The sequence below is a fragment of the Bufo bufo genome, chromosome 2 (assembly GCF_905171765.1).
Source record: "Bufo bufo chromosome 2, aBufBuf1.1, whole genome shotgun sequence".
NCBI classification, from domain to species: domain Eukaryota; kingdom Metazoa; phylum Chordata; class Amphibia; order Anura; family Bufonidae; genus Bufo; species Bufo bufo.
The window spans coordinates 257,251,634-257,264,829 of NC_053390.1; the positions used below are offsets into that span (position 1 = coordinate 257,251,634).

At 42.6% G+C, this 13,196-nt stretch overlaps 1 protein-coding gene across 9 annotated transcripts in view; it reads right to left on the reverse strand.

Annotated features, from left to right (window-relative positions):
• The window catches only part of LIMK2 (LIM domain kinase 2), a 75,016-nt gene that overhangs the window by 46,943 nt on the left and 14,877 nt on the right, over positions 1-13,196 (reverse strand). For 3 of the 9 annotated variants that reach the window (XM_040416477.1, XM_040416478.1, XM_040416476.1), the window contains exons 3-5: positions 11,458-11,528; positions 9,020-9,083; positions 6,646-6,742 (exon numbers count right to left, since the gene is read on the reverse strand). In XM_040416477.1, the coding sequence (XP_040272411.1) occupies positions 6,646-6,742; positions 9,020-9,039 (117 nt within the window). In that variant the 5' untranslated portion in view covers positions 9,040-9,083; positions 11,458-11,528. The remainder of the gene's footprint in view (positions 1-6,645; positions 6,743-9,019; positions 9,084-11,457; positions 11,529-13,196) is intronic. The other 6 variants (XM_040416481.1, XM_040416480.1, XM_040416479.1 and 3 more) reach the window with 2 other exon arrangements.

Consider the following 13,196-nt stretch of genomic DNA (forward strand, 5'->3'; position numbering starts at 1 on the left):
GGGGCCTCGAGCAGGGACAATGATCCCTGACATTCTGATCTGCCACTGAAGCGTGCTGGAGCGAGACAGGGACCAATTTACAGCTGGTATTGTGGAGGTCATTCTGCCTAGTACTGCCATCCTTTGTCTGATAGTTTTTTTAGGCTATTAGGACTTGCATGTCTTTCATTATCCTGGTTATCTTGTGCTGAGAGAGGATGCACCGTAGATTCACAAAATCCAGGATCAGCCCTAGAAAAACACATTCTTGTTAGGGGGTCAAGTTTTATTATTCCCAGTTTATCTGCCACCCAAGATTTACTAGAATGTCTACTATTTCTAGAAGATGAGAGGTTAGAAGATCGTCCAAGTAAGGAATAACCAGAATGTCTTTTTCTCTTATGTGGGCCATAACCCCTGCCATTAACTTTGTAAAAAGCCTCGGGGGCCTGGGATGTTCCAAATGGAAGGGCTCTGTATTGTAAATGATGAACCTGTCCTTCCATAGACACAGCCACTCTGAGGTATTTTTGAAAGTCAACATGAATGAATTGGGATGTGATAATAGGCATCCTTTATATCTATGGTAGCCATGACACAGTCTTTGAAAAGATGTTTTATTGCAGACTGTATGGATTCCATTCTAAACTTCTTGTATTTTAGGTACTGATTTAAGTCTCTCAGGTTTATAATCATTCTGAAAGATACATCTGGCTTAGGTACGAGAAACAGGGACGAATAAAACCCCCTCCCTTTTCCTTAGTCTGGGACGGGAATTAGTACATGTTTCTTTAAAAGAGAAAAAAAAAAACTTATTCTTTGTCATTTTTAGCCTTTCTAGTGGGGGAGAGAGAAACTCTAGAAGAAAACCGTCTTTTATAATACCATTTATCCAGGGGCTTGCCTAGATTTTTTTCCCCAAGCCCGAGGAAAAAAAAAACCCATCATTTCTGACCATACTTGGGGCCTGAAGTGGACTGGGTACTAAATAGGGAACCCCTTATCCCTTCTACCTCTGTTTTGTCTCCAATTATTTTGCTTTTTATCTCTTTTGTTGAAGACTCTCCTGTTTCTGTGAAAAAATTGATGCCCCCTAGGTGGTTTGGAAACGGGAAACCCTTTCTTATTGTCAAAGGCCTTTTCTAAAAGGTCTTCCAAAACGGAACCAAAAAGTAAGTCTCCCTGGCACGGTATAGAGCCAAGCTTATTTTTGAACCCATGTCAGCAGACCACCCCTTAAGCCAAATTGCTCTCCTATCTGAATTGGAAAGAGCTGCGGATCTGGCATTTAATCTTAATGTGTCAGCCATGCGTCCAAAATAAAGTCCACTGCTTTAAAGATGGTCGGAAATACCGCTAGGAGCTGGTCTCTAGAGATTTTATTTTGGATATGGATTCTAGTTCCTGTAACCATAATTTTAAAGGATCTGGCAGTAGAGGTAATGGCTATATTAGGCTTAAAGGCCTGAGTAGGAGGCCTCCCATTATTTATTTTTTTGAGTACAGCTCTGCCCGTCTATCCATCGGGTCTTTCAAAGTGCCGAGGTCTTCAAAAGGCAAAGCAGATCTTTTTGACATTTTTTGCAATAGGGGCATCCAACTTAGGAGGCCTATCGCAACATCATGACTCTCCCTCAAAGGGATATTTTCTTTTAACATTTCTTGGGATAAAAAAAACTTCGTCAGGTTTTTTCCACTCTTTCTGAATTAAATATTTTATATTTTCGTTTAACGGTTTTGTGAACCAGATCACAAACATATCTTGAATGGATTTCTGTTCCCTGGATTCATCCACCTTCATACAGACTCTAATAGTCTTGAGTAGGGAATACGTATCCTCAGGGGAAAATAAAGGTCTACCCGTGGATTCTTCATCTGAGGAAGAGCTTGAATTATCTAGGATTTCTCCTTGCTCATTATTGTTGGAAGATTCGGTATCGGATATGACATTAGAGTGACCTTGCTTGTCCGCAGCTGAGGAAGGGAGGCACTTTTTAAACATTTTGATTGAATAGGAAACTTCAGATTTGACAATATCTTTGATACTCTGAAGTAGTGAGGGGGATTTCTCCTCTACCACCTTGTTAACGCAATGCTGACATAACAACTTAGACCAGGAAGGAGCAATTTTCTTCTTGCATACAGCACACTTTCTTTTAATTTTAGCGGTGGCTTTCCTAAGGCCCTCTTTGATATTCTAAAATAAAATAAGAGAATAAGCCCCATTAGATACTGAAGGGAGGAATAAAAGGTGGGGATTGACTCCCTTACCCCACCAGGAATACCTGTCTGCCATCATGACCCTCCTGGACATCAGCGCGCTGACTGCTCTCTTCCTCCATACATCCAAATAAGGATAGGATGTTATCCATAGGTACATCCACGGATGCCTGCAGGCTGGCTGGGATCCTCCTGACCGCATGCTGATAAGGATTAAATATCCTAGTTTGGGTCCCTGCCAGCGTCCCCACGCGGCCCTTTATGGAAGAGGATGTTCCTATCCTCATTTCCGGAACTCTGGCAATCTGGAACCACATGCGTTACAAATACCGGAAGTTGAAGATATCTTTTGTTTGCGCACGGAGCGCGCTCAGAAAATACTCAGCCCTCCCCCGCCTCTGTAAGCTTGCTGGAGGTCAGGAGGAAGAAAGAGACCAGACCCCGGACCTCCTAAACACAGCCAGGAGGGTCCGGCGTTCCCACATTACCTCCCAGTAACACCGGGTCTGCCCAGGAACGCCGGCACGACATAGTCCGAGACCCAGAAGGATGGGCCCAGACTTGGCAGGCGGCTCCCCCCTATCTCTGATGCACATGCGGGGCTCCTGCAGCCTAATCTTCTAGTTCTCCACTATAGGTCCTATCCCTAGGACAGGAAACAGGAACTGGTGCTACAGTGGCAGAGCCCCTCCTTAAGAACTCGCCACGAAAGTTCTTGTTTCCTGTCCTGGATGGAGGCAGTCTCTCAAGGGTGCTGTCATGGGCGTAAAAGAAAATAATATCTCACTGAAACTGCCCAAAATGCTCAAGTAATAAACCTCTCAATATACTTCTCTTTAAATTTTGTCATTGTCCCTGGACGGCCTATGTTCAGGTCCTCAGAGAATCTCTTTACAGTCCTGCATGACGACGTCAACTGAGGGCTAGACAACCACAGTCACTCTGTCAACCAGGGTGAAGTCATTAAGGTAATCTGTGACTGGCAAGACCACTGATGTGTTGTCCTAATGGACAATGCATCTTAATCCAGAAGTGCAAAGACAGCAACAGAAAAAATGGCAGCAATGGTGAAGAATTTTAACGATAAGCAGACACTTTTTTTTATTTTTTAATATTTTTATATTATGGACAGACATTTTATCTTTGGAAAACCCCTTTAGGTTGTGCACAAAGAGGCCTTATTTTTCTACAATTGTCAAATGCCTAAAGTTATCAATGAAGTAGGACAGCAATGAGGAAACAGGGTACCTTTTACTCCCAGCTTATGAATTCAATGTTACTTTGTGCCTTCCTGTCATTAAAGGGGCACTTCAACAGAAAGAGGTATTTTTGTTTAACCTCAATATTCATAGTAAACAAATTTTAAAATAATTTTTGGCAGGTTTCCTTTTTAATTTCGGCAGTACTATACCACTAAAAAACCAAATATAAAATATTGTCTTTTAGCAGTCACCAAAGAGAGACAGAACTATAAATAGGGATCCGGTTGTTAGTTTACTGCTGCCGTAAGGGAAATATGTTGTTATCTGTTAGTATAATAGTAGACAAGTAGAATCAGGATAACAGTATGACAGCTCTATTGATCTCTTGATTGGCCTAGATAAAGATGCTCACAGAAGAGCAGTGCACTTATCAGTGTAAGGTGTGATACTCTAATTGAATCACTTATCCCCTTCCCTGTTTGGTCAGAGTGAATGGTCTGACTGAGAAAGTCAGAAGAAGCTGTTTGCCGTGCTGAATGTCCAAACAAAGGAGGAAGTTGAAGGGCCAAGGCAAGTAATAGAAAAATTTTTGAAGTCACAAAAATATGATCTCCAGAAAACCATCTAAATCAATTAATAAAAAAATTAAAAAATACATAGAATATTCACATATAGGCCTAATGTCCACAACCATATTTTTAATCCATGTGCTATCTGCATTTTTTGTGGCTAGCACACTAACTCATTAATTTAGATGGGGCCATGCACATATCAGTATTTTTTGCAGCTCCGCGTGGCCACTCCGTAAATAATAGACTAATGTCCTATTTTTGTCCATACTGCAGACGAGAATATCCCTTTCTATTGATGGGAGTGAGAAAAACACAGAATGCACAAGGAAAGTATCTGTATTTTGTGAATCCGAGGAAACCCATGCAAACACAGGGGAAACATGCAAATGTTGTCCTTGGTTGGATTCGAACCTAGGATCCTAGTGCTGCAAGGCACAAATACTAACCACTGAGCAACTGTGCACTGGTGCCTTGCAGCACTAGGGACCTAGGTTCAAATCCAAACAAGGATCATATCTGCATGGAGTTTGTAAACCTGTGGTATTGCGGATTTGAAATCTAAAGCATGTCAATTTATACCGCGGATTTCACGCTTTACAATGGTGAAGGTCAAATCTGCGGGCTTTTCCATAGCAAAAAATGCACTGTAATACGTGCAGCTTTGTTGTTGTTTTTCGCTGAGTAAACGCAGCCAAAACCTCAGCGGATTTTTCCTCTGGATTTTCAGTCACATGTGAACCCAGGCCTTGGGCTGGCTTTCCACATTCAGGTTTTTGGTGTTGTTTTTAAGGCCAAAGCCAGGAATGGATTCACAAAGAGGAGAAATCTCAGCATTTCCTTTATAGGTGTTCTTCGTTTAGGTCATGGCTTTGGCTTTAAAAACTGCAACAAAAAATCCAAAAATATTGAAACGCAGCATTGCAAATTTTCCATTAAAAAAAATAATAGCAGGCTATTACACTGCTCAAAAAAATAAAGGGAACACTTAAACAACACAATGTAACTCCAAGTCAATCACACTTCTGTGAAATCAAACTGTCCACTTAGGAAGCAACACTGAGTGACAATCAATTTCACATGCTGTTGTGCAAATGGGATAGACAACAGGTGGAAATTATAGGCAATTAGCAAGACACCCCCAATAAAGGAGTGGTTCTGCAGGTGGTAACCACAGACCACTTCTCAGTTCCTATGCTTCCTGGCTGATGTTTTGGTCACTTTTGAATGCTGGCGGTGCTTTCACTCTAGTGGTAGCATGAGACGGAGTCTACAACCCACACTAGTGGCTCAGGTAGTGCAGCTTATCCAGGATGGCACATCAATGCGAGCTGTGGCAAGAAGGTTTGCTGTGTCTGTCAGCGTAGTGTCCAGAGCATGGAGGCGCTACCAGGAGACAGGTCAATACATCAGAAGATGTGGAGGAGGCCATAGGAGGGCAACAACCCAGCAGCAGGACCGCTACCTCCGCCTTTGTGCAAGGAGGAACAGGAGGAGCACTGCCAGAGCCCAGCAAAATGACCTCCAGCAGGCCACAAATGTTCATGTGTCTGCTCAAACGGTCAGAAACAGACTCCATGAGGGTGATATGAGGGCCCGACGTCCACAGGAGGGGGTTGTGCTTACAGCCCAACACCGTGCAGGACGTTTGGCATTTGCCAGAGAACACCAAGATTGGCAAATTCGCCACTGGCGCCCTGTGCTCTTCACAGATAAAAGAAGCTTCACACTGAGCACATGTGACAGAGTCTGGAGACGCCGTGGAGAACGTTCTGCTGCCTGCAACATCCTCCAGCATGACCGGTTTGGCATTGGGTCAGTAATAGTGTGGGGTGGCATTTCTTTGGAGGGCCACACAGCCCTCCATGTGCTCGCCAGAGGTAGCCTGACTGCCATTAGGTACCGAGATGAGATCCTCAGACCCCTTGTGAGACCATATGCTGGTGCGGTTGGCCCTGGGTTCCTCCTAATGCAAGACAATGCTAGACCTCATGTGGCTGGAGTGTGTCAGCAGTTCCTGCAAGACGAAGGCATTGATGCTATGGACTGGCACGCCCGTTCCCCAGACCTGAATCCAATTGAGCACATCTGGGACATCATGTCTCGCTCTATCCATTAACGTCACGTTGCACCACAGACTGTCCAGGAGTTGGCAGATGCTTTAGTCCAGGTCTGGGAGGAGATCCCTCAGGAGACCGTCCACCACCTCATCAGGAGCATGCACAGGCGTTGTAGGGAGGTCATACAGGTACGTGGAGGCCACACACACTACTGAGCCTCACTTTGACTTGTTTTAAGGACATTACTTTAAAGTTGGATCAGCCTGTAGTGTGTTTTTCCACTTTAATTTTGAGTGTGACTCCAAATCCAGACCTCCATGAGTTAAAAAATTTGATTTCCATTTTTTTATTATTGTGTGATTTTGTTGTCAGCACATTCAATATTTAAGTAATTCAGATCTAGGATGTCTTATTTTTGTGTTCCCTTTATTTTTTTGAGCAGTGTATATTTTTTTTTTAAGTTGTCCAGAAAAAGGAAATAATCAGCCCTTCCCTCTAGAGGGATACTGTGCTGAACATGTTCTGGTTTTGGATGGATGTACAACAGAAGACATCTTCAAGGGCATATCCCTATGTGCAGGAGAAAAATTGTGTAGAAATGGGAGCAGCGTTTACCATGGCTGGTCCTGTCAGACGCAGTTTGCAGCTCACACACTGTTCGGGCTGTAACGTCCAGGGCTCCACAGGGGAGAGTCCAGTTGAGTCAGATTTCCTGTAACATAAAAGAAAAACATGCACTGAATAAAGACTCCTTGCCAGCTATTGTTCCGCCATTCCGTCTAAGATTTTCACGTGTGCAATTATTTGGCATGAGTTACGCACCCCGGAGAGTCTCTACTTGAAAGATATTAAAACAAATATCTTCACATGTTATGAACAAGAAGAAAGTGAAGTCAATTCTCATCTATTTACATTGATCCAATTGAAGCAATGCAATATTCATTCACGTTCAGAAAGTGAGAGAGAGAACACATGCAGATCACAACAGGACCTTCCTGGCCTTAGGGTCAAGAACATTTGTGATGAAATCCTTTGTGACGTACAGGATTTCCTTTTGCTTACTCTTTGGCACATTAAAGGATAATATTTTTTTATTCCTCATTAAATTATTCATCTGATGCTCCCAAGACCTCAGCGCTGGCAGACTACTGGCTTTTCAGTATCATTTAACATTAGCATTTTTCCATTAATCGGTGTCTATGCAAAAACTCCTCACGTTCTAGAAGCCTATAGTCACCCTGTTCTTCTGCTCAGAAAAGTAGTCATACCTAAGACAGGGATGAGGAGGGAGGAGGCTGCAGTGAGACAGAGAAGAAGTGACTAGACATTTGATTGCCTTTACAAGAAGTAGGCATAGGGAAGATCCCACAACATACAGGCAAGGCTATACCACAAATTCATGGTCAGACACTCAACGGTCCTTTAAATAACTGCACGTCTACTCAAAAAATATGTTCCTATATGTTCAGCCATATGACGGGCATTCATTGAATGGCATCTGTCAGCAGATTTGTACCTATTAAATTGGCTGATGCGAGTGCTATAGATAGCCCACGGCTAGTGTCTCTGATTGGCGATGCCAATTGTGAACATGTAACCCCTCAGATGCTAGAAACCCGGAAAGCGTGTGCTTCACAGGCAGGAATGCCTCCCCTGGGCGGAGATCGGGGAAGGCGTTCCTTGTAAGTAATGAGCCTGATCTTCTACTAGGCTTCCAGGCTCATTACTTGTATACTACAATAGAGGCCAGCAGCTGGCAGCACTGAATTGTAGTATAGTGATCTATGTATAGGGTAATGGGGATAATTCCATTTCTCTATACAAATTGCAATGTGATGATTGTGCTTGTTGTTGTCCACTTGGATACATAATAATAATAATAATAATAATAATAATAATAATAAATTCAAATCACCCCACGTCCCCAAAAATCAAAATAACACTACTTAAAAGGCTATGTACACCTTCGGAGGCAATTTTTGTTTACGGTTGCATTTTTACTCATTTTTGGCTAAAATCATATTCAATTGGTCTTTATGAAAAATTTTGAGGCCATTCTGTCACAAAGGGTTAACTGTTTTTCTAACAGTTGACTGGTACTTTTTACTTTCACTTTGTGCCGTCATCTAATAACCCTCTTCTGTTAATTACTAAGAGGTCATAAACACTTATTTAAGCCACATTCTTGAGCTATGAGTGGTTATAATGTCAGAGAGCAGAGATAAGGAGTCCGTCAGCTCCCCAGATGACGGAAAAGACAGAAAATCCACAGGCTGCTACTACAACATCTCAGTTCTGTACAGAAAAAAGGATTCCATATTTTTAATAGTGACCAATTGTAAAAAATGATTTTTAGTTCAAAATGAGTACAATGCAATAATAAAAAAATGCCTAGTTGTCAAAAAGTCATACACACTCAACACACAAATTTTTTTCTGTATTAAAATGCAAGAAAAACTATACATATGTGGTATCACCATAATCGTACTGACCTGGAGAATGAAGAGCACAAGTCAGTTTTACCGCATAGTGAACGTCGTAAAAACAAAACACGTAAAACTGTGGCAAAATTGAATTTTTTTCCAATTCCACCCAGTTTTGATTTTTTTATACATATGCAAATTAACCTGATATGAGTCCTGTCCCAGAGATGTATCAAATCGGGTTTTTTACACACTAAAAGCACACAGAGCTATGGGGACTGGGTATTGCGGATGTCCTAGCAGCCATTTAGCAACCCATGTCCTCAGCTCTATACACAAAATCCCGGTGACAGGTTCCCTTTAAATGGTGCCATTAAAAAGTACAATTTGTTACACAAAAAACAAGTCCTCCTATGGCTATGGAGAAATTAAAAAAGTTATTCCTCCGCAAAAATGCACTGTACGCAATAGGTGGACATTCTGGGAGTGTATCAAAAGACAATCTATAACCTAAGGCTTCAAAAGATCTTTTAATTTAATGACTTGTCTGCAAAATTAAAACTCACCGTGATGCACTTTCCTCCATTTGGGCATCCTGGGGGATTGCACCGTTCTAGCCAAATGTTGCTCCTGTAAGTAAAAGCACAAGTCTATTCAGCTGTCTGAGTAGCGCAGAAATATGAAGAAAAACAAAGGAAATGAATCTGAAAAAAAAACACATTTTTATCCTAAATTATTTATGTGCTTCTATGAAGCAGAAGGGCTGGTGTTTAGAAATCCTTGAATCCCATGACAAATAGTTATCACCTATCCTGCAGACTGGGGATAACTGTAGGATCACTGGATTGGGATCCCCAGTACAAATTACTACTGGGGTACTGATCCCCCTCCCCCAAACCTCATTTCAGAGGGCTCGGTACCCCAGGCATTTAAATGAATGAGTAGCTGGCCGGGGTCCTGGCAGTGATCATACATTTGTTACCTATCCTGTGGATACGGTAAGTAATAAATGTTTGTTGTGGGATAACCCCCTTAAAGAGCAACTATCAGTTTTAGTTAAAGCAGTTGTCCCACCTTAAACATTGGTGGCCTAGGATCAGAAAGGTACGGGACCTACTCCTGTCTCTAGAATGGAGCTCCCAAAGTCAACAAAAGCGCACCACCCATAATTCATTTTGATAGGAGTGGCTGTGGCTCAGCTATATGCGTCAGTTCCATAGAAGTGAACGGAGCAGTGGCTGCGATTGTGCAGAGTGCTCTCAATTCATTTCTATGGAACTTCCAAAAATAGTAGAGCCCACTCCCTCGGCTATTTTCGGGCATCCCATAAAAAATGGAGGGCAGCCGTATATATGCTCTTGTTTACTTTGGGAGCTCCGATCTAGAGATAGGTACGGGCCCCAGAGGTGAGACCCACACATATCTGACATTGGTGGCATATCCTTGAGATATGCGACCAAGGTTTGAGGTTAGACAACCCCTTTAATACTTGCTCGCTGTGCTATGCCATTGCCATAACTTCCATACAGGTGAACCGAAGTTTCGGTTACAGGGACCTATGCCGTTTCCATACTCCTGAACATCCCTGGCCCCCACATACAGGTGGAACGGTGTCTGGGCCTCCACGGGGCTCACACCTATCAGAAATTTAAGGTGGATATGGCATAAATGTCTGAGGTAGGAATGACCCTTTTAGAAAGCGGTGCTTTTTTTTTTAGTTCTGTCTGGGTTGTCACCCAGCAGTGATATACATCCTTGCTCTTGTACTAAAGCAGAACAAGGCTAAGGGACATTTATGGGCCTGGAGAAACAAACGGGTGACACCTCATTCTAGCAGCCATACAGATTGTCACTCAGTTTTTTCAGGGTCAGCTAAAATACATTTTACTGGTGATTGGAAGTCTTTATATTTGGGTATCAGTGACGTACTAGAAAGGCTGCTTCATATACAGTATCATACCCATGAGTAGACTAAACTGCATTCAACTTTGAACTCCATTTACATAACAAGATGAGCAACCGTACAAAAGTGTGGAACCACAAAACGCAGATACCGGCAGTCTGCACGCCGCATCACCGCGCAGAGCAGTTAACGTCAAGAGATAAACGTCCTATACATCGCCTCAATATGTGGACCATGGACCCATTGAAGTCATTGGCAACTGATGCGGATTGCCCCTTTAAAAAAGGGAAGAATGTACCAGATACAGTCCCATAAATCATGCGACCACAATGTACAGTTAAAACCATGCCACCATATGCTGTACATTACTACACATAGTGCAATAAGTATAGCTTCCACTAAAATGGTGCCAGACAAACACTGCTCTTCAAAATGGTGCCAGACAAACACTGCTCTTCAAAATGGTGCCAGACAAACACTGCTCTTCAAAATGGTGCCAGTTTCCTAAAATTGGCACTCTCATCTGTTCCAGTTCATGTCAGCATTCAGTGATGGAGCTGACTGTATATGGGGACAAGAGAAGCCTGGTAGGCCCAAAGCTAAAATTAGCCTGCAGTTTAGAAAGTGAATGGCAGCATGGCAGGTAGACCACTGGTGATCCCATGCTGGTTATAATTGATGACGGCCTGACTATGACACATTATTCATGTCCAAAGATGCACGTACAGCTGAATGGATGGCGTCAGACTGCACAAGGACACCCCCCAACTGGTAACAACCATCGGGACCTTCAAAGCAGACTGCTAGTAATTCATTCAAAACTTCTAGCAGGACGTACATTGCAAATAGCTAGTTAGTAGTAATTAATTCAGAACTTCTAGCAGGAATAATAAAGGAATGGCACAACACAGTCATAAGAATAGATGTTCCAGAATCATTATTACATTAAGGGCATGCAAGTAGGTACTATAACAGACAGGAGAGGTGAGAGGTCCTCCTTGAAGAGGACAACCACTAATGGCAGCTATGAGTGATAGAAAGCTTTTCAACCTGTACTGAGCTACAGAATGACACAGGCTGGAGAGCAGAAGGTCTACATACCAGCTGAGGTCGAGGGCTCCTCTATTCTTCAGGGACGGATCCAAGCTATATAATCCGAGAACAAGGTGAACCTCACATAACAAAAGAGGAAACCAGATCTGTTTTTTCTGTGGTAAAGCAAATAACAACCCTATTCCTCTATTCTATATCTTGCACGTAGGGGCCCCACGATAACAGCCTGTAACTAAATCAAAGGTAACGCCCACAGGTGGTAACCCCTCAAGGCAAACTGGACACCCCCACAATGTGAAGTATAATAAATGACCTTCCCAAACAAAGATTAGCAGCATTCCTTTTTGCTTTTTACTATTAGGTCATGAGGAAGGACCTTGAATACATGATGGTCTGAAACGCGTGGACTTAAGCATCCTGTACTGAAGATTTTAATTACCGCAAAATAAAGATACAGATTTTTCTACCACCATTTTTGGAGCTGGATATCTCTTCGTTTCTTGCTTTTTACCATCATGTATTGAATTATTTCAATAGAATAACGAGTCTATGACAGAGGCTCTGATCAGAGGTCGCTCATATCAATGAGGTCAGAGCAGGCTGGGAATGTAACGCTAAGTACACACGTCAAACAAATGTACATGTGATTTTTATTTTATTTTTGTTTACACATGTGCGTTTTATATATAACATTTCATAATGAAACAAAGACTGCTGTGCGTTAAAAAACATTAGCAGAATAATGAAAAAGCCAAAAACGTGTGCTTTTGTACTTCTGGTGCTGCGTTAGCAGATGTTTCATTGCAGTAAATTAGATTTTATGAAACCCCACTCACATGGTCAAAAACTGCTGCGAATTTTTTTTAAATTTTTTTTAGGAAAATTGCAGCATGTCCCAAAAATAATTAGCGGCTCTAAGGTCTTATTCAGACGTCAGTGAATCCCGGATGTGTGCCGTGTTCTCCATGGACAGCGCACAGATCTACTGATTTGACTGCATCAAATCCACAGATGATCGAGAGACCTCCTTTTCAAGGTAGCAGTATATGTGAAAAAAGGGAGGAGAAAAAACACACATCTTCATGGATGAAACAGACTGTTTTATAACTGAGCTCTATACGGACATGGTTGTGTGAATAAGGCTTTACGAGTTTTTTGTGGTTTTGCTGCAGGTTTCCCACTGACCACAATCCTAAAGACCTTCCTAGGAATGTTTATCTAGAAATGTCCCTAAAATAACCCGACACTACGAAAACTACAAGTGCTGCTGCTATGCAGGTACCTGAATACAATTGGTCTATAGGCTTATGTAAATTAGATATAGCATAATGAAACGTTCTGCAACTTTCTAATATAGTCTGTGTTTCAATATTTCTTCTTGATACCCAAGAAAAGGACCTATACACATCCAGGTTTAACCTCCTCCGGACCACCTAACGCAGGATCGCGTTCCGGAGGCAGCTCACCCAGGCAGAGTCACGCATATACTCGTTCTCGCGAGACGCGAGATTTCCTGTGAACGCGCGCACACAGGCGCGCGCGTTCACAGGAACTGCAGGTAAGCGAGTGGATCTACAGCCTGCCAGCGGCGATCGTTCACTGGCAGGCTGTAGATGCGATTTTTTTAACCCCTAACAGCGTCTAATATACCTGCTACCTGGTCCTCTGGTGGTCCCTTTTGCTTGGATCGACCACCAGAGGACACAGGCAGCTCTGTAATAAGTAGCACCAAGCACCACACTACACTACACCCCCCCCCCTGTCACTTATTAACCCCTAATTAACCC